Raw genomic sequence first — 25,075 nt, 5'->3', positions numbered from 1 at the left:
ACGAGCGCTATCTATTGGATAAGTTTGGCACAATTCGCCCTGATACAACTTGGACATGATACAACTCACCCCGCTCTCCCCTACGCTTTTGTGAAAAAAGCAAAAGATTTAGCGAAAAACACGTAATAGATAACTTGCAGAAAATTGTCTGCTCTTTCAGATAAGATACTTAGGTTTGATATATCTTGTGCAGACTTCATTCTACAGTGCTTCGAAAATCGCTCATTTACATGGGGATTGAACGGGGCTTCGAGACTTGACTCCAAATGACGTCACGAGCTGACGTCACGAAAAGGTAGAATCGCCGGACGACCCTACCTGGTATATAGGGCCTTGATGGGACTGTTGTGGTGTGGTGTGTGTTCCATGTGTGCTCACATATGTTTCAAGGATGGAACGAAATAAAGGGTATTATTATACCTATGGGCGCTGCATGGAAAGAATCGACTTCAAGCGGTCTTCGTCTCCCCCGCCGCCCCCCCCCCCCCCCCAACCATCGGGTCGTGACAGAGCCCTTGGCTATTGGATAAAATGGATTTCGGAGGTCTATCTCAATACTCAATAGTCAATCTATGTAGTCTGCAGACCCACCCTACTCACTCTGAGTTCTGACTGAGCGTGAGTACCTCAAGGGTCATTCCCATCCTATCGGACCTCACCGCAGATCAAAACTGTCTTTACTTGGTGCCTACTGCCTAGCCGGTATGCCTACAGCTTACACGTGGCTGTGCTCTCTGATCGAGCATTGTTGGAATTTGGAATTTGTAGCAGGACATCAAACAAAACGCAAAAGACATGTCGACTGTCGTCCAATATATTCCATTTTCCCATACTTCTGCGCAATCAACGCACAAGAAGTTGTTTGTTTGTTTGTTTATTTGGCCTTGGCAATCGTTTCCCGTTTGTTGATTGTAATCGATGGAAGGCTGGATGAAATATGTAAACAAACACAAATTTACGTTGGGTTAATGACGTCATAATAAAAAATTCTCGTTTGTAGAGCTTGTTACGATCATTATGGCGTAAATCTTTGAATAAAATTATTTTTAGAGAAAGGTTCAATTTCTATTATAAGAAATGAAATCCTTTTTGTATGAACATAATTATAAAACTTGTATTTATACGTAATACATGCTTCTTTTTTTAATTTATCCTCGCAATCTAATCGAACACACGCGGCCTTGAACACACGTGCATCTCGGCGGCGTCTGTGTGCTGTGGAGAGCGGGGTAGAGCCGTTCGTTGAGGCAGCATTGTTATGCTTTTATCGAAGCTTTTATCAAAGCCTTCAGCTACAACTGCTGTGCAGGTGACAGACATGAGTCAGCCACAGGAAGGACCAGTTTTAGCTAAAATTGAGTGGAACGACAAAGAATATTTAATGCGCCAGAAACGTATCACTCTTGGCCGGCATAGCTCTAAAGGAGATGTAGACGTTGATCTGGGCGATTCCAGCTTTATTTCGCGTGTTCACCTCGAAATAATTTTTAAGGAACCCGATTTCTTCATGAAGTGTCATAGCAAGAATGGTGTATTTGTTGATGACGACTTTCAGCGGCCTAGTGACGGACTTCAAATTATCCCATCAAGGTGAGATTTGCCTGTTGCAAAGCCATTCCAGACAAGAATCAGAATGCACTTGCTTCCATGTCTTTGGAATATAGTTTGTGAATTTTCAAAGTTAAGATTGGCTTGGGAACACAACTAATGTTATTGTCAGATATTATGCACCTATATGGTGAATGATAGACTTGGTAGCTACTAGCTACCTGTGATGGACGATGTAAGATGGGAGGGTGTGTGTGAAATGCTCTCCCTTCCCAGCGCACCACAGAAAACTTAGGTCACCAGCACAGCGCTGGTTAATTAGGTACAATAATAAGGTGGTGATGCAGATTTACTGCTTATATATTTACTTATCGCGCATCTATGAGCTTACTTTGAACTTCTATGTGAACTTAGCAAGAATTGCTCTCAGTTCCACTTTGACAAAGTGGTACTATTTTCACAGATGCATGATCGGTTTCCCGAGCACTGGGATGTTCATGGTGTTTGTATCTCAAGTCAACATCTCAGTGGACACAGACCCATCTTTTCAGCAGGCCATTGCGACAGGTCCCGCAACCTCTCCAACTGATATTGTTAGGTAAGGAGATGCAAAATGTGATAAATGCTGTTAGTTGATTTAGGTGTCAGCATGTGTTGTTGCTAATGTCATTTTGTGTTATTTTTCATTGGTTTAGCAGGAATTGTTAAATGGGTGGCTTCAGGCTTGGATCTCGTGAAGCAGAGCCTGTTGCATTGTGTACTGTCATGTAGCACCCATGCTGCAGACTTGGATTCTGAGTCGATCGCAGTGGAAGCTTTGCCTGTAGTCGTTGAAGCTGGAGTCACCAAAATCTCACAGACTCCGACTCCAAAGTCAGAGGTAACATTGCATGGCTCAGTCATGCCCTACACCTGTTTGCTTGACGACATTTCACTCTCTGACCTTTCAAAATCAGATTATGTTGAAGCTAAGGATATGCCCCTGTTTTGGACAAGCATTTTCATTTTTTTTTTCATTGAAAAAAGTTACCGACGATTGTTGCGTCAAAACCGGTTTTTATTTCTCCATGCCACTTAAAGATTACTTTTTGAAAATGTAAGGCCTCGGAACGCGGAAAAAGTCGCTTAAGGCAAGATAAAAATATCTCCGAGATGCACTAAATTTCATTAACTGGACTTGAAGAGCAATGTCTGGAGTCGGGTCAGAGTCAATTTTTGAAGTAGGAGTCGGAGCCGGAGTCGGAATCCGTAGACTCTTAGCCCTGGTAACACCACAGGCCTACTGCCTATCAACCCATCACACAGCCTGCGCCCTGTATCAAACTCACTGAGGAAATTTTGAGCCTGGAGCAGAGCATTGCAGGTAGATGGCGACATGACTCTCCTGAGCCTACTGCGGCCTTTTCTCGACAGTTACTAGCTGGCGTGAATAACAACCCTTGTGTGCTCTCTCCTAGCCTCGAAGTTACAGCCTTATCCAAATCCAGCTGGCCATGAGAAAGTGAACCACTATATGCTATCTTCCTCAATCTCCACTCTATCTTTCAGCACATCCAGTAGCCGCGCTGTGAGCCCCTCACAGCTGGGAGACGTCATTATTCTCGAGGAGAGCAGTGGCGAACCAACCACCCCGCTACTGCATCACAGTTACAGCAGCGACTCGAGGGGCGCGGCGCAGGAGCGGCGCGGTGACGCGGCCGGCGAGCACCGACCTCAGGTCAGTGGAGCGGCGAGCTCATGGTCAGATGACCGTGAGAAGAGTGGGTAATAACTGGGTAGTAGAATTGGGTAATAACTAACTGGGTAATTGAAGGAAGAGTGGGTGAACAGAGTAATTATTGGGTCAGCCAAGAAATCTTGGTTTTGGTTATACATAGGTGTGCTAGGCAGCAGCCCCTACATTATTCATACAATTTCCCGCTTTCGTCAAACAATTGAATGCATTTTTACTACTTTGAAATAGTTTTGTTACAAATACTTTGACCATATCGAAGTTCGGGTAGAGCTCATCCTAGACGCAATTTCCTGTTATACTCGTTTATGTATTCATATAGGTACATACAAGCCGACCTTTTTCACCCCGCCTGCCAGGACCGTCGCTCCAAGCCGCCCTACTCGTACGCCCAGCTGATCGTACAGGCCCTATCGACTTCTAAGGACGGCCAGCTGACACTGAGCGGTATCTACAGCTACATAACGCGCCACTACCCCTACTACCGCACCGCCGACAAGGGATGGCAGGTGAGGAACGGGATCTCAGTCATTTGTGCGGCGTGTATTTTGGCTGAAATTTATAGTCGTGGAGCGCTTTTATCTGTGACTTTATTTTGAGCATTACACACATCACGTCATCATGTACAATGCACATAATTTTTGTGTGGTAACTTCATACTTGTAATATTAAGTATATTATTGTTTAAATGTCCATTCGCATTAGCGTTATGTATTAGAGATGCCACTTTTGAACCCGCGAACCCGCTTTCTGCGGGTTTTCAAAACCCGCAGGGTTTTTGGCGGGCTCGAGAAGCAAAACTTGTCGTGTGGCGGGTATTTGGCGGTCAGACTTAAAGGAAAAGGGCCACCTTTAACATGGGGATTGAAACTGAGATAGCCATCTTGTAGCCCGTGTCCGAAAACCTGTCTGTCTACCTCCTTACGGCCGATTTCGGCCTCCATTCGTAGTTATCGGCAATTTTAAAAGAAAATACGCCAGGAATGCGTCCTTATCCCAGGAATGCGTTCTTATCCGACAATACAGCCACCCGCGGCGAGGCTTTGGTTTTTTACCAATCAGCTCCAACCAGCTCAGCTTTAACCAATCAGCTTATCTAACACAATCCGACGAGTCTGTCTTCTGAACGCTGATTGGCTTGAGTGTGACGTCATCGCTATGCCATCATACAGTAGGTGCCGTAGAGAGTATCAACATAGTACCAATATGTTAAATAGTTTTAAATACTTTTTCGCGAATTGTGCACTTCTGGCACCAGTTTTAAAAAGAAAATGAAAAATAATAATGTCAAAATGAAAAACAACGATATCTTCATATTTCACGAAGGTGGCCCTTTTCCTTTAAGAACCTATAAATTTATTTTTTAGATGCAAAACACAATGTCAAGTGCATTTGCTCAGGTTAACAATACAATATTCATCAAAACAACTTTTAAAACAGAACCAAATATAAAAATATATCAAGGTAGCACATTTCAAATGCAAAACTGAAAACAACCAGCAATAGCATCCACAGTCTAGCAATGACCAAACCAGGGTAGGTACAAGCAACAAACTACAAAGCATAAGTAAATGCTGATGAAAGCATTCCATAAAACATAAAAGAACCTGAAAGCAAACTTATAGGAAGCTGAACTGAAGTCTATGTGCAGTGTGCACTAGATATACATTATGGAAGAACCCAGACTTAAATGAGATGTTGAAAATCAGAGCAAATGCCACATGTTACTTTATTTGCGTCTGGTCGGCATAAAAAAGAGCTATCAGCTTAACAAAATTTGATGCAATGCAAATTCATTAATTACCTATCCTACTCTATGTTCTGTCCCACCCTATATTACGAAAATGACACCAATTACCTACGTCTGTATACTTAGCGAATTATTGACATTGACGTTCAGCGACAGATTCGCGGACCCCTAGGAATCCGCTGAAAATCCCTATATAGGGGTAACTTGGGGCGTAGAGTCGCGTGGTGCAATCCGTTAAACCCTACACCTAATACTTTTCCCGCTAGAGGGCAGCAAAGTTCCAGCGACAGATTCGCCGGACCCCTAGGATTCCGCTGAAAATCCCCATATAGGGGTAACTTGGGGCGTAGAGTCGCGTAGTGCAATCCGTTAAACCCTACACCTAATACTTTTCCCGCTAGAGGGCAGCAAAGTTCCAGCGAAAGATTCGCCGGACCCCTAGGATTCCGCTGAAAATCCCCATAAAGGGGTATCTTGGGGCGTAGAGTCGCGTGGTGCAATCCGTTAAACCCTACACCTAATACTTTTCCCGCTAGAGGGCAGCAAAGTTCCAGCGACAGATTCACCGGACCCCTAGGATTCCGCTGAAAATCCCCATATAGGGGTAACTTGGGGCGTAGAGTCGCGTGGTGCAATCCGTTAAACCCTACACCTAATACTTTTCCCGCTAGAGGGCAGCAAAGTTCCAGCGACAGATTCACCGGACCCCTAGGATTCCGCTGAAAATCCCCATATAGGGGTAACTTGGGATGTAGAGTCGCGTGGTGCAATCCGTTAAACCCTACACCTAATACTTTTCCCGCTAGAGGGCAGCAAAGTTCCAGCGAAAGATTCGCCGGACCCCTAGGATTCCGCTGAAAATCCCCATATAGAGGTAACTTGGGGCGTAGAGTCGCGTGGTGCAATCTGTTAAACCCTACACCTAATACTTTTCCCGCTAGAGGGCAGCAAAGTACCAGCGACAGATTCGCCGGACCCCTAGGATTCCGCTGAAAATCCCCATATTAGGGTAACTTGGGGCGTAGAGTCGCCTGGTGCAATCCGTTAAACCCCACACCTAATACTTTTCCCGCTAGAAGGCAGCAAAGTTCCAGCGACAGATTCGCCGGACCCCTAGGATTCCGCTGAAAATCCCTATATAGGGGTAACTTGGGGCGTGAAGTCGCGTGGGGCAATCCGTTTAACCCTACACCTACTACTTTTCCCGCTAGAGGGCAGCAAAGTTCCAGCGACAGATTCGCTGGACCCCTAGGGTTCCGCTGAAAATCCCCATATAGGGGTAACTTGGGGCGTAAAGTCGCGTGGTGCAATCCGTTAAACCCTACACCTAATACTTTTCCCGTTAGAGGGCAGCAAAGTTCCAGCGACAGATTCGCCGGACCCCTAGGATTCCGCTGAAAATCCCCATATAGGGGTAACTTGGGGGGTTGAGTTGCGTGGTGCAATCCGTTCAACCCTACACCTGATACTTTTCCCGCTAGAGGGCAGCAAAGTTCCAGCGACAGATTCGCCGGACCCCTAGGATTCCGCTGAAAATCCCCATATAGGGGTAACTTGGGGCGTGAAGTCGCGTGAGGCGATCCGTTTAACCCTACACCTAATACTTTTCCCGCTAGAGGGCAGCAAAGTTCCAGCGACAGATTCGCCGGACCCCTAGGGTTCCGCTGAAAATCCCCATATAGGGGTAACTTGGAGCGTCAAGTCGCCTGGTGCAATCCGTTAAACCCTACACCTAATACTTTTCCCGTTAGAGGGCAGCAAAGTTCCAGCGACAGATTCGCCGGACCCCTAGGATTCCGCTGAAAATCCCCATATAGGGGTAACTTGGGGCGTAGAGTCGCGTGGTGCAATCCGTTAAACCCTACACCTAATACTTTTCCCGCTAGAAGGCAGCAAAGTTCCAGCGACAGATTCGCCGGACCCCTAGGATTCCGCTGAAAATTCCCTTATAGGGGTAACTTGGGGCGTAGAGTCGCGTGGTGTAATCCGTTAAAACCCTACACCTAATACTTTTCCCGCTAGAGGGCAGGAAAATTCCAGTGACAGAATCGCCGGACCCCTAGGATTCCGCTAAAAATCCCCATATAGGGGTAACTTGGGGCGTAGAGTCGCGTGGTGCAATCCGTTAAACCCTACACCTAATACTTTTCCCCCTAGAGGGCAGCAAAGTTCCAGCGATAGATTCGCCGGACCCCTAGGATTCCGTTGAAAATCCCCATATAGGGGTAACTTGGGGCGTAGAGTCGTGTGGTGCAATCCGTTAAACCCTACACCTAATACTTTTCCCGCTACAGGGCAGCAAATTTCCAGCGACAGATTCGCCGGACCCCTAGGATTCCGCTGAAAATGCCCATATAGGGGTAACTTGGGGCGTAGAGCGTGTGGTGCAATCCGTTAAACCCTACATCTAATACTTTTCTCGTTAGAGGGCAGCAAAAATCCAGCGACAGATTCGCCGGACCCCTAGGATTCCGCTGAAAATCCTAGGCGTCCGGCGAATCTGTCGCTGGAACTTTGCTGCCCTCTAGTGGGAAAAGTATTAGGTGTAGGGTTTAACGGATTGCACCACGCGACTCTACGCCCCAAGTTACCCCTATATGGGGATTTTCAGCGGAATCCTAGGGGTCCGGCGAATCTGTCGCTGGAACTTTGCTGCCCTCTAGCGGGAAAAGTATTAGGTGTAGGGTTTAACGGATTGCACCACGCGACTCTACGCCCCAAGTTACCCCTATATGGGGATTTTCAGCGGAATCCTAGGGGTCCGGCGAATCTGTCGCTGGAACTTTGCTGCCCTCTAGCGGGAAAAGTATTAGGTGTAGGGTTTAACGGATTGCACCACGCGACTCTACGCCCCAAGTTACCCCTATATGGGGATTTTCAGCGGAATCCTAGGGGTCCGGCGAATCTGTCGCTGGAACTTTGCTGCCCTCTAGCGGGAAAAGTATTAGGTGTAGGGTTTAACGGATTGCACCACGCGACTCTACGCCCCAAGTTACCCCTATATAGGGATTTTCAGCGGATTCCTAGGGGTCCGCGAATCTGTCGCTGAACGTCAATGTCAATAATTCGCTAAGTATACAGACGTCAATTACCTTACAAAAAATCAAAATATTGACTGGCATGCGGCCCAAACATAACGCAATACAAACATGGCGCACTTCCGACATTCTGACAAGGATTGGCATTTGACTGCGTCAATTTTGGTCTCTGAGGCGAAGGAAAGCTAACATTGATGACGCAATAATAATTTTATAATCAATTTTTCTGTTTTGGTTTTTGAATACCTCAAAATAGCAGTTATACATGTTACAAAACCACGTAGCTGGTCGCATTTATTTCTTTTGTCTTTTAACTTGTTGTATGCCGAGAGATGACCAGCCGGAGAGCATTACCAAGACCATCTTTAAAATTATTACATTTAATTTAGTATTTACTGTCTCTTTATTTTTTAACAGGTGATTAACTCTGAATTGTAAAACTTTAGCTGTTGTGTAAAATAACTATCAGAATGGCACATGAATATGCATTATACAACGGTGTTTTCGCAACAAGTTCGCACTAACTACGGCTGCAATAATTTAGTCGCTGTAACATTCCTTGCAATCAGCTGTTGGTGACGCTTCTGACGCATGTTTCCAGAAACGCGTGGTTCATTGGTGGTTAGTTGGTTTTTGCTGGGATTTTGCATGATTTGTTTTATGTGTAGATCGACTGGATACTCATTATTCAACGTGTCACTATTTATTTTTAACTGGAAATCGCATACCTTTTTATATCAACATTCATTTTGATAACAATATCATTCTAGAAGCCTAATATTGAGAGGGAGCTAGAGTGAAATTTTGATCCTCAGCCAATGCTGAAGGGTAAGGTGAGAGAAAGATTTTACTGAACTCTTTTCAGAAAGGAATTTCAAATGTATTGATGCATTATTCATTTTCCACTATCCAGTGCGCACTTCCTGAGGACTTAGCATAGAAATTTCAAGTCCTTACTATTTGTTTGGCTGCCTTTTTCTGCACAGCAATGAAGCAAGTAAGGTTTATATAGCTCTAGCATTGACTCAGCTGTATTTTTTTCTTGCAAAAGCAGGTTTTTAAAATTGCGGTTTTTTTGCGGGTTCGGCTCAGCCAAAATCAGCTTGCGGGTAGTTGTGGTTGGGCAAGGGGTAGCTGCGGGGCGGGGCGGGTAATGAAATTGCAAATTTGTGGCATCTCTATTACGTATCACATGTTACGTATCGTTATTTTGCTGTACTGGCCCAGGCACCTTCGCTTCATCTCCGATGGTACCTCCCCGTTAACTTATATTGTTTCTTCGTCTATGGGTAGTCTTTTCCCACTCGTTATGCGCCTAGCTACATTTGCCCCTCGTTTCTTCTCCATTCTTTCCCCTTTCTATAACCCTCACTGTTAAACTTGGCCTCTCAGTGTCTCACCATTTTGGCCCCTCCCTTTCTTCTACTTTGCTCCATACCACTCTTTATTCTAACCGCATTCTCTTCACTATATCCCCCACCTTCAAACTTAATCATTTCGCTCACAAAGTCCCCGTTTCGCCGACAGAACTCAATTCGCCACAACCTATCGCTGAACCGAAGCTTCACGAAGGTGGCTCGTAGTCATGAGCACCAGGGCAAGGGCGGCTTCTGGCGCGTGAAGCCGCAAGCGGAAGGCACTCTGGTGGAACAGGCCTTCCGGAGGCGCGGCCGGGGCGCCGCCAATGGATCTGGAGCGAGGAATGGAAACGGGTCAGTGATGGGGAAGGGTGTGAGAGAAGTGGTCGCTGAATAGGTAGGTGTACTTTTGATGGGTGTTTAGTGTTTAAGGTGGTGTGGTCGTTGTGTCGTCTTGATGGGAAGAGAATTAAGAGAGGATGGTCTTAGTGGATCCATGCTATAAAGAAATTCTTTTCGTTAACTTGAAATAGCAATTTATATAATTTTTGTGGTTTTTCTGGGGATCTCTGATCTCGTGTGATGAGAAATGAGCATATATTTTTGTACGTACTCGTATGTTTGCATTCATTAGTGAGAGTATTTTGGCACTTAAACACGCACCCATATTCGTATATATACTCGTATACCTGTAAGTCGTCGAAACTCTTGTAGTTTAGTACAAACTAAGTCTTCACACACCTCCTTTTCTTCTCCGCAGCGTCGGCTCGGACGCGTCACCCGACTCTCCGATGGTTCTGGGAGGGGACGGCGCCAGTCCGCCCTACCTCCAGTCCCGTGAGTCGTCTCCCGCCGCGGTGGCGCCGGTACAATTCCAGCAGATGACACAGCAGTGGCGGACGACCCCCGGGGTGGCTGAGCAGAATGGCGAGCAGAAGAATGGAGTGCTGGGAGTGCAGCCGCATAACGGTGAGTATAGGGTGGCAGTGAGGTGTAGGTCAAGTGGACCTGTAATTGCGAGACGAAGAAGTGTCGTAAATACTATCATTGATAAATTAATGCTGGTGTGCCACAGCTCCCTGCCCTGTCACTTCTATCACTCCTCTTGCCCCTTCTCTTTTTTTTTGTCTCCGTTCACTTCGAAATGCATCGATATAATCAGAGGGCTGTTCACGGGCCCTGTGTGCGGTAGGACCATACACAGGCTCCAAGCTCCGCCCACTGCGTCCCTACGTCAGCCTCTCGTCACCGCACACAGCGACCGCTGTGGCCGGTCGGGACTGGCCACAGCGGACCGTCCACCGCACGCAGCCGTGTGACGTCAGAACCGACCTACCCATCCCCTACCCCCACGCATGCTGCACACACCGCACTCAGCAGCTTGCGATGCCCGTGAACAAATTTCTGAGCTCACAGGCGTCAAAAGTTAAAAGCCGGTGGATGGCAACAGAAACGAATTATATGAGAGTATCTTCATATAATTTAACTTTATGTAATCCGTGTCTAGTTTTTAACGCCGCAAGATATAAACGATAGGTGATCACTGATCATCACTCACACTGTCACCATAATAGTCGTTTTCACGACGGGCTATATTCGGGCGAGTGCACCTAATTTGGCCAAATCTGCACGGACTCTCTTACAATGCATATCTTCATGTCATGAATTTATTTCAGTATTTTAATCGAGAATAAACTCTGATGATTTGAAAAGTGTGGTCTATGCAACTGTGCAACCCAAACGGACAACTTTTAAGAAACAATGAACCCAATTTGACCAAATCTGCACCTAAGCTGCAGCAAATGTGTACCAGATGGCCTTCGTGAAAACGGCTATTACCTAGTTATTCCTGAGAACACTGACAGGCCATCTAACAGCTACACTGTTATCTGACGGTGCCCTGGGTATTTCTCCTTCAGGGACCGTAGCGGCGACAGTGATCCTGGCTCCTGGCACCACAGTGGCGGGGGAGGTGGCTAGAGCTCGGCTGGTACCCCTCAACGGTAGGTCAGGGGCTTAGAATGACACGCAGCTATTCCAGTGTTTGGGAGGTGGCTAGAGCCCGGCTGGTACCCCTAAACAACGGTAGGTCAGGGGCTTAGAATGACACACAGTTGTCCCACAGTGGCTTACTAGAGCTCGGCTGGTACCTCTCAACGGTAGGTCAGGGGCTTAGAATGACACACAGTTGTCCCACAGTGGCTAGAGCTCGGCTGGTACCCCTCAACGGTAGGTAGGTCAGGGGCTTAGAAGGACACTCGGCTATTCCTGAGTGGTTGGTAGGTGGCTAGAGCTCGGCTGGTACCCCTCAACGGTAGGTCAGGGGCTTAGAGTGACACACAGTTATCCGTCAGTGGCGGGGGAGGTGGCGGCTCCAGCTTGGCTGTTACCGCTAAACAACAGTAGGTTAGGGATGGGAGCGACGCCTAGCGTGGGATTGTGTCCGTGCTTAATGTCAATGCTGTCGCATTAGGACGCTCTGAAATATCTCAGCCTATAGTGACCAAAGGTTTGAAGAGGACACGTTCTCTGACCTCCAGGAAGATCCGTGATGCTCGCTCGACCATCGATCAACCTCCAAACAATAATGATAAAAAACACGAAACGGTCAAGGAAGTAGCACTTAATTATACCGTTGAGTACGCCACACCTAATGGCTAGCAAGTTCTACACTGCATGTGGGCCATGAGATCATGGTGGTGCTATTATGATGGAAGCTATGCATGTGATCGTCATAAATGCATAGCGGTACTGAAACGTTAAACACACTTTTTGAGTGCACGGAACTAAGACAACAGATAAGTAGCCCAAGATATACCGACAAATCAGGAAAGGAAACTTGGGGGGTGGCTCACGTTTACATACAATATGTATGACGATTCCCGGTGCTACAGGAAAAAAGTTTCCTGTGAGTAAAAGATTCGGTAGATTATCATACATTCACACACTTTCGGTAGGGTATCATACAGAGTAAACATGTGTGTGAAGTCCCATGACCAAGGCTCATTCCCCAAAAAGCAAAACAAATCGAATAAATCAAGCCAGTGTGACCCATGAGCGTTGTGTTTCAAACAAATCATTTGGCCTGCGTCCGTGGGTCAATTGCTAGCTAATCTAGATTCATTTTCTTTTCCACATTTACATTCTTCTTTGGCCCGGCTACCTCTGATATAGCTGTTTCAATCCGTTCGCCAGCCTCCGCGGGTTCATTAGTGACGTCACCGGTGTCAGAGGATGACGTCATCATCGAGCCGGCCGACCTGATCTCTTCCGACGAATGTCCTGTGTGAGTATTTCATCATAGGAAGGGACGGCTGGTGTCGAGAGTGAGACTAGTGTGTAATTAGGAACTTTTCAGCTTTCAACTGGGTTTCAATAATTATATTAGTGTCCTGTATATTTCGGCATACTTTGCCACGCCTTTGACAACAGAAAGTACATTTCAAAATGACAGATTACGTCTAACAGCGTCAGGTCTAGTACCGATGATTAATTATCAAGTTATAATCGCTTAGCTATTTTCGATACACATGCTACAAAAGGATTCGAGTATTTCTAAACAGGCAGCAGACGAACACATGGAGATCCAGGAAAACCTGACCTGGGTTTTCTGGGACCCTTGGTAAGAAAAAAATGTCTCTTATAACCTTACCTGGGTAAAAATGCCTCTTAAAACACACAAACCTCGGCTAGTCTGGCAAACCTATTACCTAAAGCCTGAAACAGACTCTTTCCGCAGTCAGGAAATCGCATGCGAGAGCCTATTCAAATACATGGAAGCACGCTCGCATCAATCGCACGCACCTCCCGGATGCGATTGATGCGAGAAGAATTACAATGTATTTGAATAGGCTCTCGCATGCGATTTCCTGAACGCGGAAAGAGTCTGTTTCAGCCTTAAGAGAGAATGGAGCTAGAGCGTCTTGAAGCACTAGTCAGTATCAGTTAGTTATTGCATAGCCTATCCTCATGGGCCTTTAACAAAACATCGAAACCACTGTCTTCCCGATGCATATGGAATATATGATATTGGCACGTTTGAAACTATAGTAGCACACAAATACTCAAAAAGACGATCCGTGGCTGTGTGCGTCGCCAATAGACACCCCCAAGGTGACATCCATGCTGTTCTGTAAAGTCTAAACTCCATGATTAACCCAGTGTTTGTGATATTTTACTCGCGTTGTGTTTTGTCTTAATTGCTTAATTCGACTTAATATTCAAATACTGTTTCTACATTGCTTTACTTTATTGACCCCACTTCAGAAGCCTTTCACACTTTTTCTCCTCTAAACCAGCTCAAATTTATTTGGAGCTCGCGCTGAACCTGCTATGTAATCAAGCGGTCCTCCGCGACATCACCCCCCACGCTGAGTGATTCCCAATCACTCTGAATCACTATCACACCTCACATGTCTCGATCAGTCCGTTGCATCACTGATCCAGCTCCAGTCTGACGATCTCCGTCACTGGTCTCCTGTAGACGCCCTTTGACGTTTTGACCTCAGCGACCCGCACCAGTCCGTCCGGGCCGGGGAACGTGGCGGTGACTCTTCCCAGGGGCCACGAGCCGCGCGGCACGGTCTGGTCGACGAGCAGAACTGCTTCGCCTTCTGGGATGTTCCGTGACGCCTCGGTCCATTTCTGTCTGGCTTGCAGACTCGGCAGGTACTCTCGGATCCAGCGGCGCCAGAATTCCCTGTTGAGTTGTTCCAGCCGCTGCCACCTTCGCTTCAGGTAGTTGCTGTCGTTACAGGAGGTCGGTGCCAGGTCAACTTCATTATGACCCAGCAGGAACGACGCCGGGGTCAGCGGAGGGCCGTCATTTGGATCGGACGACACCGCTGTGATTGGCCGAGAGTTCAGCAGCGCCTCGGCGCGACAGAAAGAAGTCTGTAGCTCTTCATCAGTCAGGTCTGCACTCTGCAGCGTTTTGCGCAGGCTCCTCTTCACACACTTCACTGTTGCCTCACATCCACCGTTGAAGTGAGGCGCTCCCGGCGGGATGAAGTGCCACTTGATGTAGAGGTGCGCTGTCTTGTCTTTGACTTGATATTCATCAAGCTGAAGCAGTAGCTTCTTGATCTCCTTGCTTGCTCCGACGAAGTTGGTGGCGTTGTCAGACGTCACGTGGCTCGGTCTGCCTCTTCTTGATATGAATCGCATGAAGGCTCGAAGGAAACTGTCGGTATCCAGACCGTACGCCACTTCTAAGTGAATGGCCTTCGTGAGCAGACAGTAGAACACGCACAAGTACCGCTTCTGTCTTGTTTTCCCGCGGCCCTGACGAGTCTCAAAGGGCCCGGCGAAGTCCACCGAAATGTGGCTGAATGCTGACTGCGTTGGTTGCGCATGACTGGGTAGCTTCGAGCCCATTTTCTGTGCTTCTGGCTGGCGCCGTCTTCTGATGCACTCCGGGCAGGTGCGTATGGTTCGTTTGACAGCTTCTCTTGCGGCGATGATCCAGAACCGCTGCCTCAGCTCGGAAATGGTGTGCTCCACTCCCATCTCGTGGTCTGCGTCTTTGTGTGTCTGCTCGATGATGAAGACAAGTCACGGCGTGCTGTTTGGGTAACAGCGCTGGGTGTCTTGCTTCGAACGGTATATCTGACCGGCGCACGCGACCACCGACTCGAAGAATGCCATCGCCATCCAAGAATGGAGATAACCGTCGAATGCTGCTGTCCTTTAGCTCCCTTGGCCGCTTTCCTGTGGCGGAGTGGCCTGCCTGAGCCACGAGCTGACGCTTCTCTTCTTCAAACTCACTTTGAGCCAGCTTCACCCAGAACGTCTCCGCCGTCTTCAGCTCAGATGGATCCAATGGATGCACCAATGAGGCGTCTGAGGTCAGCTGTAGGTCACGACCGGACCTCGTCTTCAGATTTGACACGAACCTTAGCACGTAAGCAGTGGTTCGCACCAACTTCACCCAAGATGAGAAACGAGCAGGATCAAGGCGTGACTCCTTTTCCAGATTCTTCATCTGCGTGTTCTTCACCTGTTTTGTCTGTCGATCTTCACTTCTGTCGAGTTTCTCCTGTGAGAAATCTTTCTTCTCTGGCCAATAATCGGGTGGCTGACACAGGAAGTCAGGACCTTCCCACCACATCTTGCTTTGGGCCATCTCATCCAAGCTCTGGCCTCTGGTCGGCAGGTCGGCTGGGTTTCTTGTCCCGGGCACGTGCTGCCACTGTCTTGGCTCTGTAGTGTCTCTGATTTCCGACACCCGGTGTGCCACGAAGCTCTGGAACCTGCTGACGTCGTTGCGGATCCAGCAGAGAACATTCACTGAGTCTGACCAGAAGAATACTCCGGTCATCGGAATGTTAATCATCTTGCACACCTTCTTCACTAGCCGGGCGCCAAGCAGTGCTCCCATGAGTTCGAGCCGTGGTATGCTGACTTTTGTCGACTTGGGCGCCACTCTGACCCTTGACATGACCAGTCTTGATGACCTTTCTTCATCCTGTTAACTGACTACGTATATAGCGGCGGCGTATGCAGACTCTGACGCGTCTGAAAACACGTGTATCTCCTGCCGGCAGACCTCTTCAAACGGATGCAGACAGCGAGGCACGTTCACTGACTCCAATCTTCGCAGCTCTGACTCCCATCTTCTCCATCTCCGTTCCAGCTCCGGTGGGAGGTCATCATCCCAGTCCAGATTCAGCTGCCATGTCTGTTGAAACAGTGGCCTCCCTGTGACCGTGAAAAGCGAGCAGAGGCAGAGCGGATCGAACACGGAGGCTAGAACTTTCAGACAACTTCTCTTGGTTCTGATTGTGCCTTTGTCTTCAGCTTCATCTGTCCTCGGACCGGAGCTGACGCTGATCACATCATGTTCTGCGTTCCAGACAACACCCAGAGCCTTGTTTGGAGAAGAATCTTGTTCGATTTTCACGGAAGACTTCTCAGCTCGATCCTCAGGTGGCACAGTTTCCATGACTTCTGTGTGGCTGCTCATCCACTTCCTTATCTTCATTCCAGCACCTGCCATGAGATCGGTCAGCTGTTTCCGAGCTTCCACTGCTGCTTCGACATCTTCAAATGAGGTGATGGCGTCATCCATATAGAACGAATCATTCACGACATTTGCAGCCAAGGGAAACTTCTCTGCGTGAATCTCGGCGTTCTGCTTCACAACAAACTGCGCTGCGAAGGGTGCTGCTGCGTTGCCGAATAACCACCTGCTCGCTTCATATACATCAACTTCACGTTCTTCATCACCGTTCCTCCACAACACTCTGTGATACTTCTGATCTTCTTCTGGAAGTTTCACCTGCAGGAACATTTCCTTCACATCGCCCGTGAGGGCGATTGGGTGCCGACGGAAACCGAGCAAAACTTCAATGAGGTCGTTGCACATTGATGGACCCGTGTAGAGCTGGCTGTTGAGACTTCTGCCTCTGAAGCTGGCGGCAGCGTCATAGACCACTCTCAGTTTCGTGGTGACTCGGTCGCTTCTTATCACAGGAAAATGTGGCAGAAACCATCCGTCCTCTTCAGCAGTCATCCTGTCTTCACCTTCAAGCTTCTTCATGTAGCCCTTGGAGAGGTAGTCTTTAAAGACGGCGTCGTAGTCCGTCAGCAGCTCCTTCCCCGCCTTCGTCAACGACTTCTCGGTCCTCTCGAGCCTTTTGACCGCGTATCCAAAGTTTCCGTGCAGGTTTGGCCTTCCGTCTCGCCACGGGACAGCAACTTCATAGCGCTCGCCATCAAACTTCAGAGATGTTTCCATCATTTTTGTCGCTATCTTGTCTTCATGGGACAGAACTTCAGCTTCATTTTGGATCCCGATCAGGTCCAAACTGGTCATTGCCCTCATTGCTTCGATTTCTTCTTCATTATGCTTCTCTGGTTTTGGTGGCGCCTCTTCAGAAGGAGCCAACTTCAGCTTCTTCAACTCTTCCAACTTCATCACCTTCATGTTCGTCCTCATCGTCTTGCTGTTGCTTCCGCTGCGCTCACCTCCGAGAACTCCGAATGCCGTCCATCCCAACGGTGTTCTGATACCCACTGGATCGTCTTCACCGCCCTTCACAGTCTCCAGCGGAATGAAGAGTGCCATGGTGTTCCTGGCAAGTCCGATGAGCATGTCAACGCCTTGCTTTTTCGTAGGTGTTGGAAATGGCAGAGACTTCAGGTGGTCCCACTTCAACTTAATGCCATTCCAATCACCGATCGTAGAAGCACTTGACAGGTCATCAATGACGAAGGCACTCAAGTCAATGCCAAACTTCTCATCCAGAGAACTCATCTTCACTTCGGTTTTCTTCATGTTCACCGATTCATTTCCATTCACCGTCCCCAACTCAAACCTTTCTTCGGTTCCACTGAGTTTCAGCTCTTCAGCAGTGGCTCTGGTGACGAAACTTGCGTCCGAGCAGGGGTCGAGCAGCGCGTTCACCACCACTGATCTTGTTCCATTGGTCAGTCTGACAGGGACTGTCTGGAACGCTACGGTGCTCGTGTCTTCTTGAACCTGTTTTGTTTTGAACACCTGCGAAGCATTAGCGGTCCTCTGTTCTGTCTCCCGAATGGCTGCGCCTCCGGTGGGAGCCTCGGAGCAGGTCAAACCGCTGGCTTCAGCGTGCAGTAGTGTATGATGGCTGCCGCCGCACGCCGCGACAGAACAGCCAGGATACTGGCGACAGTTACGGCCGTTGTGAGTTCCTGAAAGGCAGCGAAAACATATACCCTTCGTCTTGCAGAAGTGGTACCTGCTCCCAACAGTCCACTGGGCAGAAGTGGTACCTGCTCCCAACAGTCCACTGGCAAAACATGGGGCACACTTCCAACTTGTGCTCTCCGCCGCAGTACATGCACTTCATGGGTCCATTCTCTTTGGCACGGTGTTCACTTCTTGCATTGAAGCTCTTCTTGTATTCGTGTTCGCCTCGTTTCTCTCCGTGCCTCGGTTTCGCCTTCCTTCGGTCTTCTGACTGCCAGTGACTGCTTCCGGCTCCGCTCATTTCATGGGCATCTCTCTCACACACCGCTTCATCTGAGAGCCAACCGGCGAACAGAGTGAAGCTGTCCTTTTCTTTTTGAACTTGCAGCCAGCGCTTGTAACTCTTGAGGTAGGTGGCTGGCAGCTTTTCTTGTACAAGAATATAATAGGCTGAGACGTCCGAGAGATCTCCAGCCCCTCCATATTCTTCAAGGTGGGTCACCAGACTCTGCACTCGATCGGCTAGATCTTCTAGATCTTTGTATGAGCCCTGACGGACCGGTCTCAGGTGTCTGATTTCTTCCAGCTGATACCGTATCCGGCGGCCCGACCCTCCACTCCATACCTTCGATCCAATTCACTCCTAGCCTTGTCATATCCGGCTTTGGTAGGGCTGTATCTTTCCACCAGCTTGAGTGGCTCTCCGGAAAGACAGTTGCGAAGCTGCATCATCTTAAACTTCTCTGGAATTTCTTCGCCGTCGACAAATGCATCAAACGTGGTCTTCCAGTCTTCATATTTTCTGTTGTCCCCGGAGAAGACCGACAGCGGGGGATTTTTTAATCCATACGCGCCCCAGTCGATTCGAGCGGTTCTAGCCTCTGCTTTCTTCTGCGCTCTTGGTGCTTCTTCATTTCCTTGGGAACTTACGGAAGCCAATTTCTCTCTGATCATTTTGTTGGCGAATCTTATTGCTTCTCTGCCGTCCTTCTCCATCTGTTCTATCTCTATCCACAGCTCTTCTCTTTCTGTTTGTTCAGACATCTTCGTGCTTAGAGCTTCCCCAATTTCATTCAGTTTTTCAGTCAGGTTGTCCAGGGACTCCAATATTTCTGCCGAGCTCCCAACAGTTAACTCTCCGCTTTCGACTAGCGAGTTGAGTTCCCTCTGAGCTTTATGAAACTCTCTCACTGTTGCCGCCATGTTCTTCTTTAGGGAAAGCTCCGTCGCGCTGTCTTCCGCCATCTGTTCTGAACCTTCAGGGGGCTGTGTTCCTTTCTTCTTCTTTCCGGCCATTCTTGCTCGCCGATATTCTAAATGCACTTACCTACACAGCTTTATAATTACACCCAAGCTTCATCATTTACTGTACATTAAAACTCATGCAAATGCTAATCGTAACTGTCCGTTTCTTCACTCAATCAAATTTCAAGAGCTTAATTACGTTAGCTTTGCTCAATGCAATGTGACAATCAATAGCTTAACATCCGGGTCATAGCGGCATCAAATGTTTGTGATATTTTACTCGCGTTGTGTTTTGTCTTAATTGCTTAATTCGACTTAATATTCAAATACTGTTTCTACATTGCTTTACTTTATTGACCCCACTTCAGAAGCCTTTCACACTTTTTCTCCTCTAAACCAGGGCCCTGTTCATGAACCCCGGCGGTCGCTGCGGCCGCTGCGGTCGCTGCGGCCAGCCGGGTTGTTACGTCACAAAAAGGGGCGGGGCTCATGTAGTATGACGAATATATGACGTCATCTTGCTGCGGCCGCTGCGATCTCTGCGGCCGCAATCCAGCGACCGCCGAGCCTCAAGAAAACTAATTGCACTGAACTTGGCGCACTGAAGTCAAATAGGCGCAGGCCGTGTTGTCATGGAGACAATTTTGTAAACACATTATCTACCGGTGTGCTTCAGTTGTAAACAATTGTCGGAAACTATTTCGGCAGCAGACGCTGTTCATGGAACGCTGCTGCGGCCGAGTGAGTGATGACGTTTCAAAAATGGGCGGAGCTTAGAGCCTGCGGCCGGCCGCAGCGGCCGCAGACTTCATGAACAGGGCCCAGCTCAAATTTATTTGGAGCTCGCGCTGAACCTGCTATGTAATCAAGCGGTCCTCCGCGACACCCAGAAATCCAAATCATCTTCGTGATAAAGTAATATCGTACTATGTAGTCGAGAACTCAAATATTGAAAGAAAGTCAATGATTGATTATTGATGAAGCATGGATGTGTTCCCGAAGGAAAGGAAAAAACGTTCCCAAAATTTCCCGACCCTGGCAGCATATGGACGGATTTTCATTTCAGTACTTTTAAGGGAGTATTGGTCACCTCGCCACGTATACCATACTACTCCTCTAAAATTGCTATCGTTAGTCTTTCCTGACAGATACACTCCATTCAAGTTTGCATCATAGCAGGCGTTAAACCACCAGCCACTCTCGCGGATTTGTGCGCAGTGCCTACCAGAGTCACTGTCCTGGTCCTTGTCCTTGGTGGAGAACTTCTGTCCGAAGTGATATTTCATGCTGTCTCCAGAGTTTCCTGTGTATTTCCCACCAGTTATACGATATCCGTCAAACTCTGACGAAATTCTAAAGTTCTCATACCTGGCGTATCTCTTCTCTCCGTCAAAATCCCCCAGATCGACGCGCAGCTCGTATCTCCTGTCCGACTTCCCAGTGAGCAGCCACAGCTTCTCTAGCCCCCACCAGAATTCTCCTGTGAGGTCTCCGAAGCCGTCCTTATACTCGGCCCAGTTGCGGTAGAAGTCCTCCCTTGGCAGAATGTCTTCGCGTCGCTGAAACACGGTCCAACCACCACCGCCCGTCTCCATGTCACAGAATGCATCCACCGGGTCCCAGTGGCCCCACTCGGGATGAAGAGTGTAGACCCCGCTGGGGGAGCCGCTTGGCAGTTCGCTGCAGTCGCGTGGCCCGGTGGTCGCGTTCTGCTGTATCTCTGCCAGCTCTTCCAGTCGTGTGCTAAACGAGTCCAGCCCGGTGGTAACAGAGTCCAGCGCAGTGTCGAGCTCAGACTGCAGATGTCTGAGACTGCTGTTGGATGCAGTATACTGAGAGCCGAGCTCCGCCTGCATGGAGTCGAGTTGAGACGTGACTGGCTGAAGCTGAGATTCCAATGTCTTCTGAGTAAAATCGAGCCGGGCATTGACAGACAGACTTTGAGACTCCAGAGCATCTTGCATGGAATCAAGCCGGGCAGTGACGGGCTGAGGTTGAGACTCTAAGGCCTCCTGGATGGAATCAAGCCGAGCATTAGTGGATTTAAATTGCGAATCGAATGCAGCTTCAATAGTATCAAGCCGAGCACTAATGGCAGTCCGCAAAGAGTCCAGCTGAGAGAGAGACTGCGAGTTACCGGTGTCCAGCCTTACGTTGAGCTGGTCCAGGCGCAAGCTCAGCTGGTCAGTGCGGGCGTCCTGGCTGCTCAGCCTGCCCAAGATGTCGCTCAGCAGCTCGCGCTGGCTGCGGAGCTCGGCGGAGATGGGGTCCACAGCCTCTCTCACCGCACGGTTGACGAGCGCCAGCAGATCATCCAGCGCGTCGTTGGTGCCAGCACCGGCGACGTCGGCTAGCGCGCACGGGAGGACGGCGCAGAGCAGCGCCAGCAGGCAGACGGAGCTGCCGAGGGGTCGGACGGCCATGCTACTCTGGATAGTCCGGCAGTAGACGGGCCGGGGTGCACCGCTCGCCTCCGAACCGGGGAGCTAACTGTTGACCGCCGGCTGGACCCGGTCGGAGAACACCTCTCTTTGGCCCCCCGGTATGTGTTGTTTAACGTTCGGCCCTGGCATGCAGAAGGGTGGCTCTGGGAGCGGCCTGCTCTCGATTTGTTGACATTCCAAACGGCTGCAGGACGGCAAAATACCAGATCATTTATAAACGACTGGTAAAGCCAGGTTGTTGAGCGTCAGCAGAACTTTTTTAATTTCATACCACACGTGTTTTTTATTGATGAGAATCAGACCGCAAACTCGATACTACTAAAACTGTCAAATACCTATACAATCAGGAGATGTGCTTTGTACCTTGCCTATCCGTGCTTTAAGTTTTCATAGAAGTGTTCTCGGACGTATAGAAAGTTATGTACACAGACACGTACATGTCTCGCGGGTTTTAGCGGTAGGTTTTGCACCTATAAAATTTAATATACTGTAGGCTATATCTTCGTCGCCTTAAGCTTTTAAGTGTTGAAGATGCGATCGACTTGTCGGTTCACAAGCCGGCCATGAGCATGTAAAATGGCTTCGTCGTAGATCGATTAGTTTCTGAGATATAACCGGAAATATAAAAGTGCAAAACCTACCGTTTAATCTCGCGAGAGCTGTTCGTCAATAACTGTTGCGCTTTAATTCGTTCTTTCTTAGTTTTGCCAGACTATAGCAGTTAAGATTGGACACTCATTTTCGTCAACTTCTTGCTGATGTCGATGCTGTTTCTCATTTTGTGCTCTTACTTGCTAGTTCAAGCACAAAAGTTGGCTCATTAACTTTATCCATCAGGTAGCAGTGTGATGTGATTCAATTAATGTTCTGTACCCGGTGTGCTTACCATCTAACGGCCGTTTCAGCGTTCGCTTTCTAACTATAACCCTCCCTCTGTTTCACAGCGTACCGGAACACTCGGAGCCCGACACCCTGACCAGGGGTCCCTCAGGGGACAATGGTGTCCCCCAGAGGGCACAGACAGCGGAGCGGTGCTAGCACTGCTAGCACTGCTAGACTCAGTGCTGGCAGAGGGCTGGAAAGGTCCACTAACAGTGCTTGGCGACTCTCTAAAGTGCATCGGTCATACTGCGTCAATGACTGTGCCATTCGCTACGTTACTGACTTTGCCACTGATAATGTAGCTAACTGCTTCACTGATTCTGTCGCAGAAGAACTCAGACACCGATCTTAATTGGAGCAGAAAGGAAGGGCCAAGAGCTGTATGGCGTTATCTGACCGCTCTTTTAGTTCCTAACGTCTTTCTCATAGATGAACGTTCGAGCGGGAAGCGCCCGTGGGTCTAGTTTGCAACGATCAAAGAAAAGACATCGTGCATGTGACTTTCTTACACGCCTGCTTTGTGTTCTCTATTTACGCTGATGTCATTCATTCGTTTCACCTTTTGTTGCTCTCATACTGTGTGCTGTTTACACCTACCGACTGCACTTGTTTTGAACTTGTGCTATGAATCGTTCATTTGCACGCACGTAAGTTAGAATACTCAGACCACAGGCCGTTTAGAATGCGTGCTGTCTTACGAGGTGCTGATGTACAGAGGCTCTAACCGTCTCACGGTCCTACGGGCTTTCTTCCAAAGACTGTGAAGACAGGAAAGACAAGGGTTGGAAGTGAGTGGCTGTATTTATTTTGTACATCAAGGTTTGTGTGAAAGTTGGCCCGGAGAGTTGGATCTCAGGGGGCTACCCGACCGCCATCTGCGGCGCTACGTTAGACCAGAACTAGCAGTTCTTCGTCTAGCCGCGTGGCGTAAGTTTCCCAGTTAACGCGAACTGACTCAGCGAATAGACTGGAGAAAACCTCGCAATACACACTTTTGTACAAACATTTCCGTGTGCTTTGGCATTTTTTTTCATGGACTGTGTAGAGTTTGCTATTAAATTCTGCTTTGCATTTTATAAAGATGGGACTTTGAAACGGGTTATGGTGACTTCCGGAGACATGTTGCTCATCGGGAATGACTTAAATGTTATGGAGAGTAGGAAGTATATGAATGTATATGAAGCTTCGTAGTTCGTAATCTGACGCCTTAACTATTATCAATTGATGAATGGGGTCGAAGAACTGAAGTTTACTGGTCGGCTAATCATAATTTATCCCGTCAGAATTCTTTAAGGCTTAACCCTCGCCGGCCAAGGGGGGGGGGGCGGGTGCCGCCCCCCCCCCCCATAGGGTTTTTTCGCGATAGCTCCGAGCACGCTGGCGATAGAGAGCTGAAACTTGGCATACCTGACCTTTGATTCAAGCCGGATCTTCTAACACCAACTGCATTTTTGGGTCAGGTCAGGTCACTGACCTATGACGTCATAAGTGAACCTCTGCACGGTCTTCAGATGTCGCAACTTCGCAACGCCCTCACTGCCAGAGGAGATGTCACAGGGAAATGAAACTTGCAGGATCTAGTATCCATTATGAGTCTCACAACTTGTATATCTCGGACTTTTCCTAAAGGTCATATGAGGTCAGGTCATTTTCGTGACCTCACCATTATAAGTCAATGGGGAAAAAATGAAAACTGCTATTCTGGCGCCGGGAACGATCTCCAACTATCTCAAGCACACAGAATCGTGATTTAATGCACTCCTTAGTCCTTGCAAGGTTAGATGCGTTACTTTTGCAATGTTGACCTTGCGTGACGTCATTAATGACGTCATCAAGGTCATATTAGTTTTTCGTCAATAACTCTTGATTAAATTGAGCTATCGAGTCGGGAAAGCCACCAATGGACTCAGGAAGACCTGCTGAATCAAATGATATGCGACATGACCTCTTTCGACCAACTTCGTGACCTGGGGTGCTGACCTGACCTTGACCTGAGGTCAACACCCCAAGTTGACCTGACCCGAACAAAAAGTATATCATTCGACGCGCCTGAACGAGGCAAACACGATGCTGCCAAAATCGCGGCTCTGCGGCCGTTTTTTGCGAAGTTATTCACCAAAAACTGAACTGTACCTTGGGGCACTTGACCTGACCTCAGAGGTCACCGGTTGACCTAGGACCTTAAAATCGGGTACCAATCTCTGCGTCTGGTAACGGCGCACACGCTCGTTTTTTCCGCGACGCGCTAGCTCCACCAGGGGCGAAACGGCGAGGGGGGGGTCGTACCCGCCCCCCCCCCCCTCGGCCGGCGCGTATGTAGAAAACCAATAGGTTCGGCGAGGGTTAAACACGCTAACACGAAGCACATATTAATGTAGCATGTTTCAAAGCTATTTTGAAGTAGATA

The 25,075-nt window shown here is 48.4% G+C and overlaps 2 protein-coding genes across 4 annotated transcripts; one reads left to right on the top strand and one right to left on the bottom strand.

Moving 5' to 3' along the window:
• Positions 1-347: 347 nt before the first annotated feature.
• LOC122372983 (forkhead box protein K1-like) lies at positions 348-23,673 on the top strand. 3 transcript variants are annotated; one of them, XM_043350694.1, is made up of 9 exons: positions 348-1,590; positions 2,012-2,146; positions 3,097-3,265; positions 3,640-3,789; positions 9,596-9,780; positions 10,187-10,395; positions 11,346-11,429; positions 12,622-12,712; positions 22,731-23,673. In XM_043350694.1, exons 1-9 carry the CDS (start codon positions 1,259-1,261, stop codon positions 22,822-22,824), a joined length of 1,449 nt encoding a protein of 482 aa, XP_043206629.1. In that variant the 5' UTR covers positions 348-1,258; the 3' UTR covers positions 22,825-23,673. The 3 variants fall into 3 exon arrangements, with proteins under 3 accessions (XP_043206629.1, XP_043206631.1, XP_043206630.1); XM_043350696.1 differs by lacking the exon at positions 11,346-11,429 and having other exon boundaries at positions 1,186-1,590; XM_043350695.1 differs by lacking the exon at positions 12,622-12,712 and having other exon boundaries at positions 1,197-1,590.
• On the bottom strand, positions 15,047-18,401 carry LOC122372981. The gene is made up of 2 exons (XM_043350693.1): positions 18,181-18,401; positions 15,047-18,146 (listed from the first exon to the last, which is right to left on the bottom strand). The coding sequence occupies exons 1-2, from the start codon at positions 18,396-18,398 to the stop codon at positions 15,896-15,898; spliced, it is 2,469 nt and encodes an 822-aa protein (XP_043206628.1). The 5' UTR covers positions 18,399-18,401; the 3' UTR covers positions 15,047-15,895.
• Positions 23,674-25,075: the final 1,402 nt, after the last annotated feature.

Source organism: Amphibalanus amphitrite, unplaced genomic scaffold (assembly GCF_019059575.1).
Source record: "Amphibalanus amphitrite isolate SeventyFive unplaced genomic scaffold, NRLGWU_Aamphi_draft 001427F_arrow, whole genome shotgun sequence".
Lineage (NCBI taxonomy): Eukaryota > Metazoa > Arthropoda > Thecostraca > Balanomorpha > Balanidae > Amphibalanus > Amphibalanus amphitrite.
This window is presented reverse-complemented; position numbering and strand designations above follow the sequence as displayed.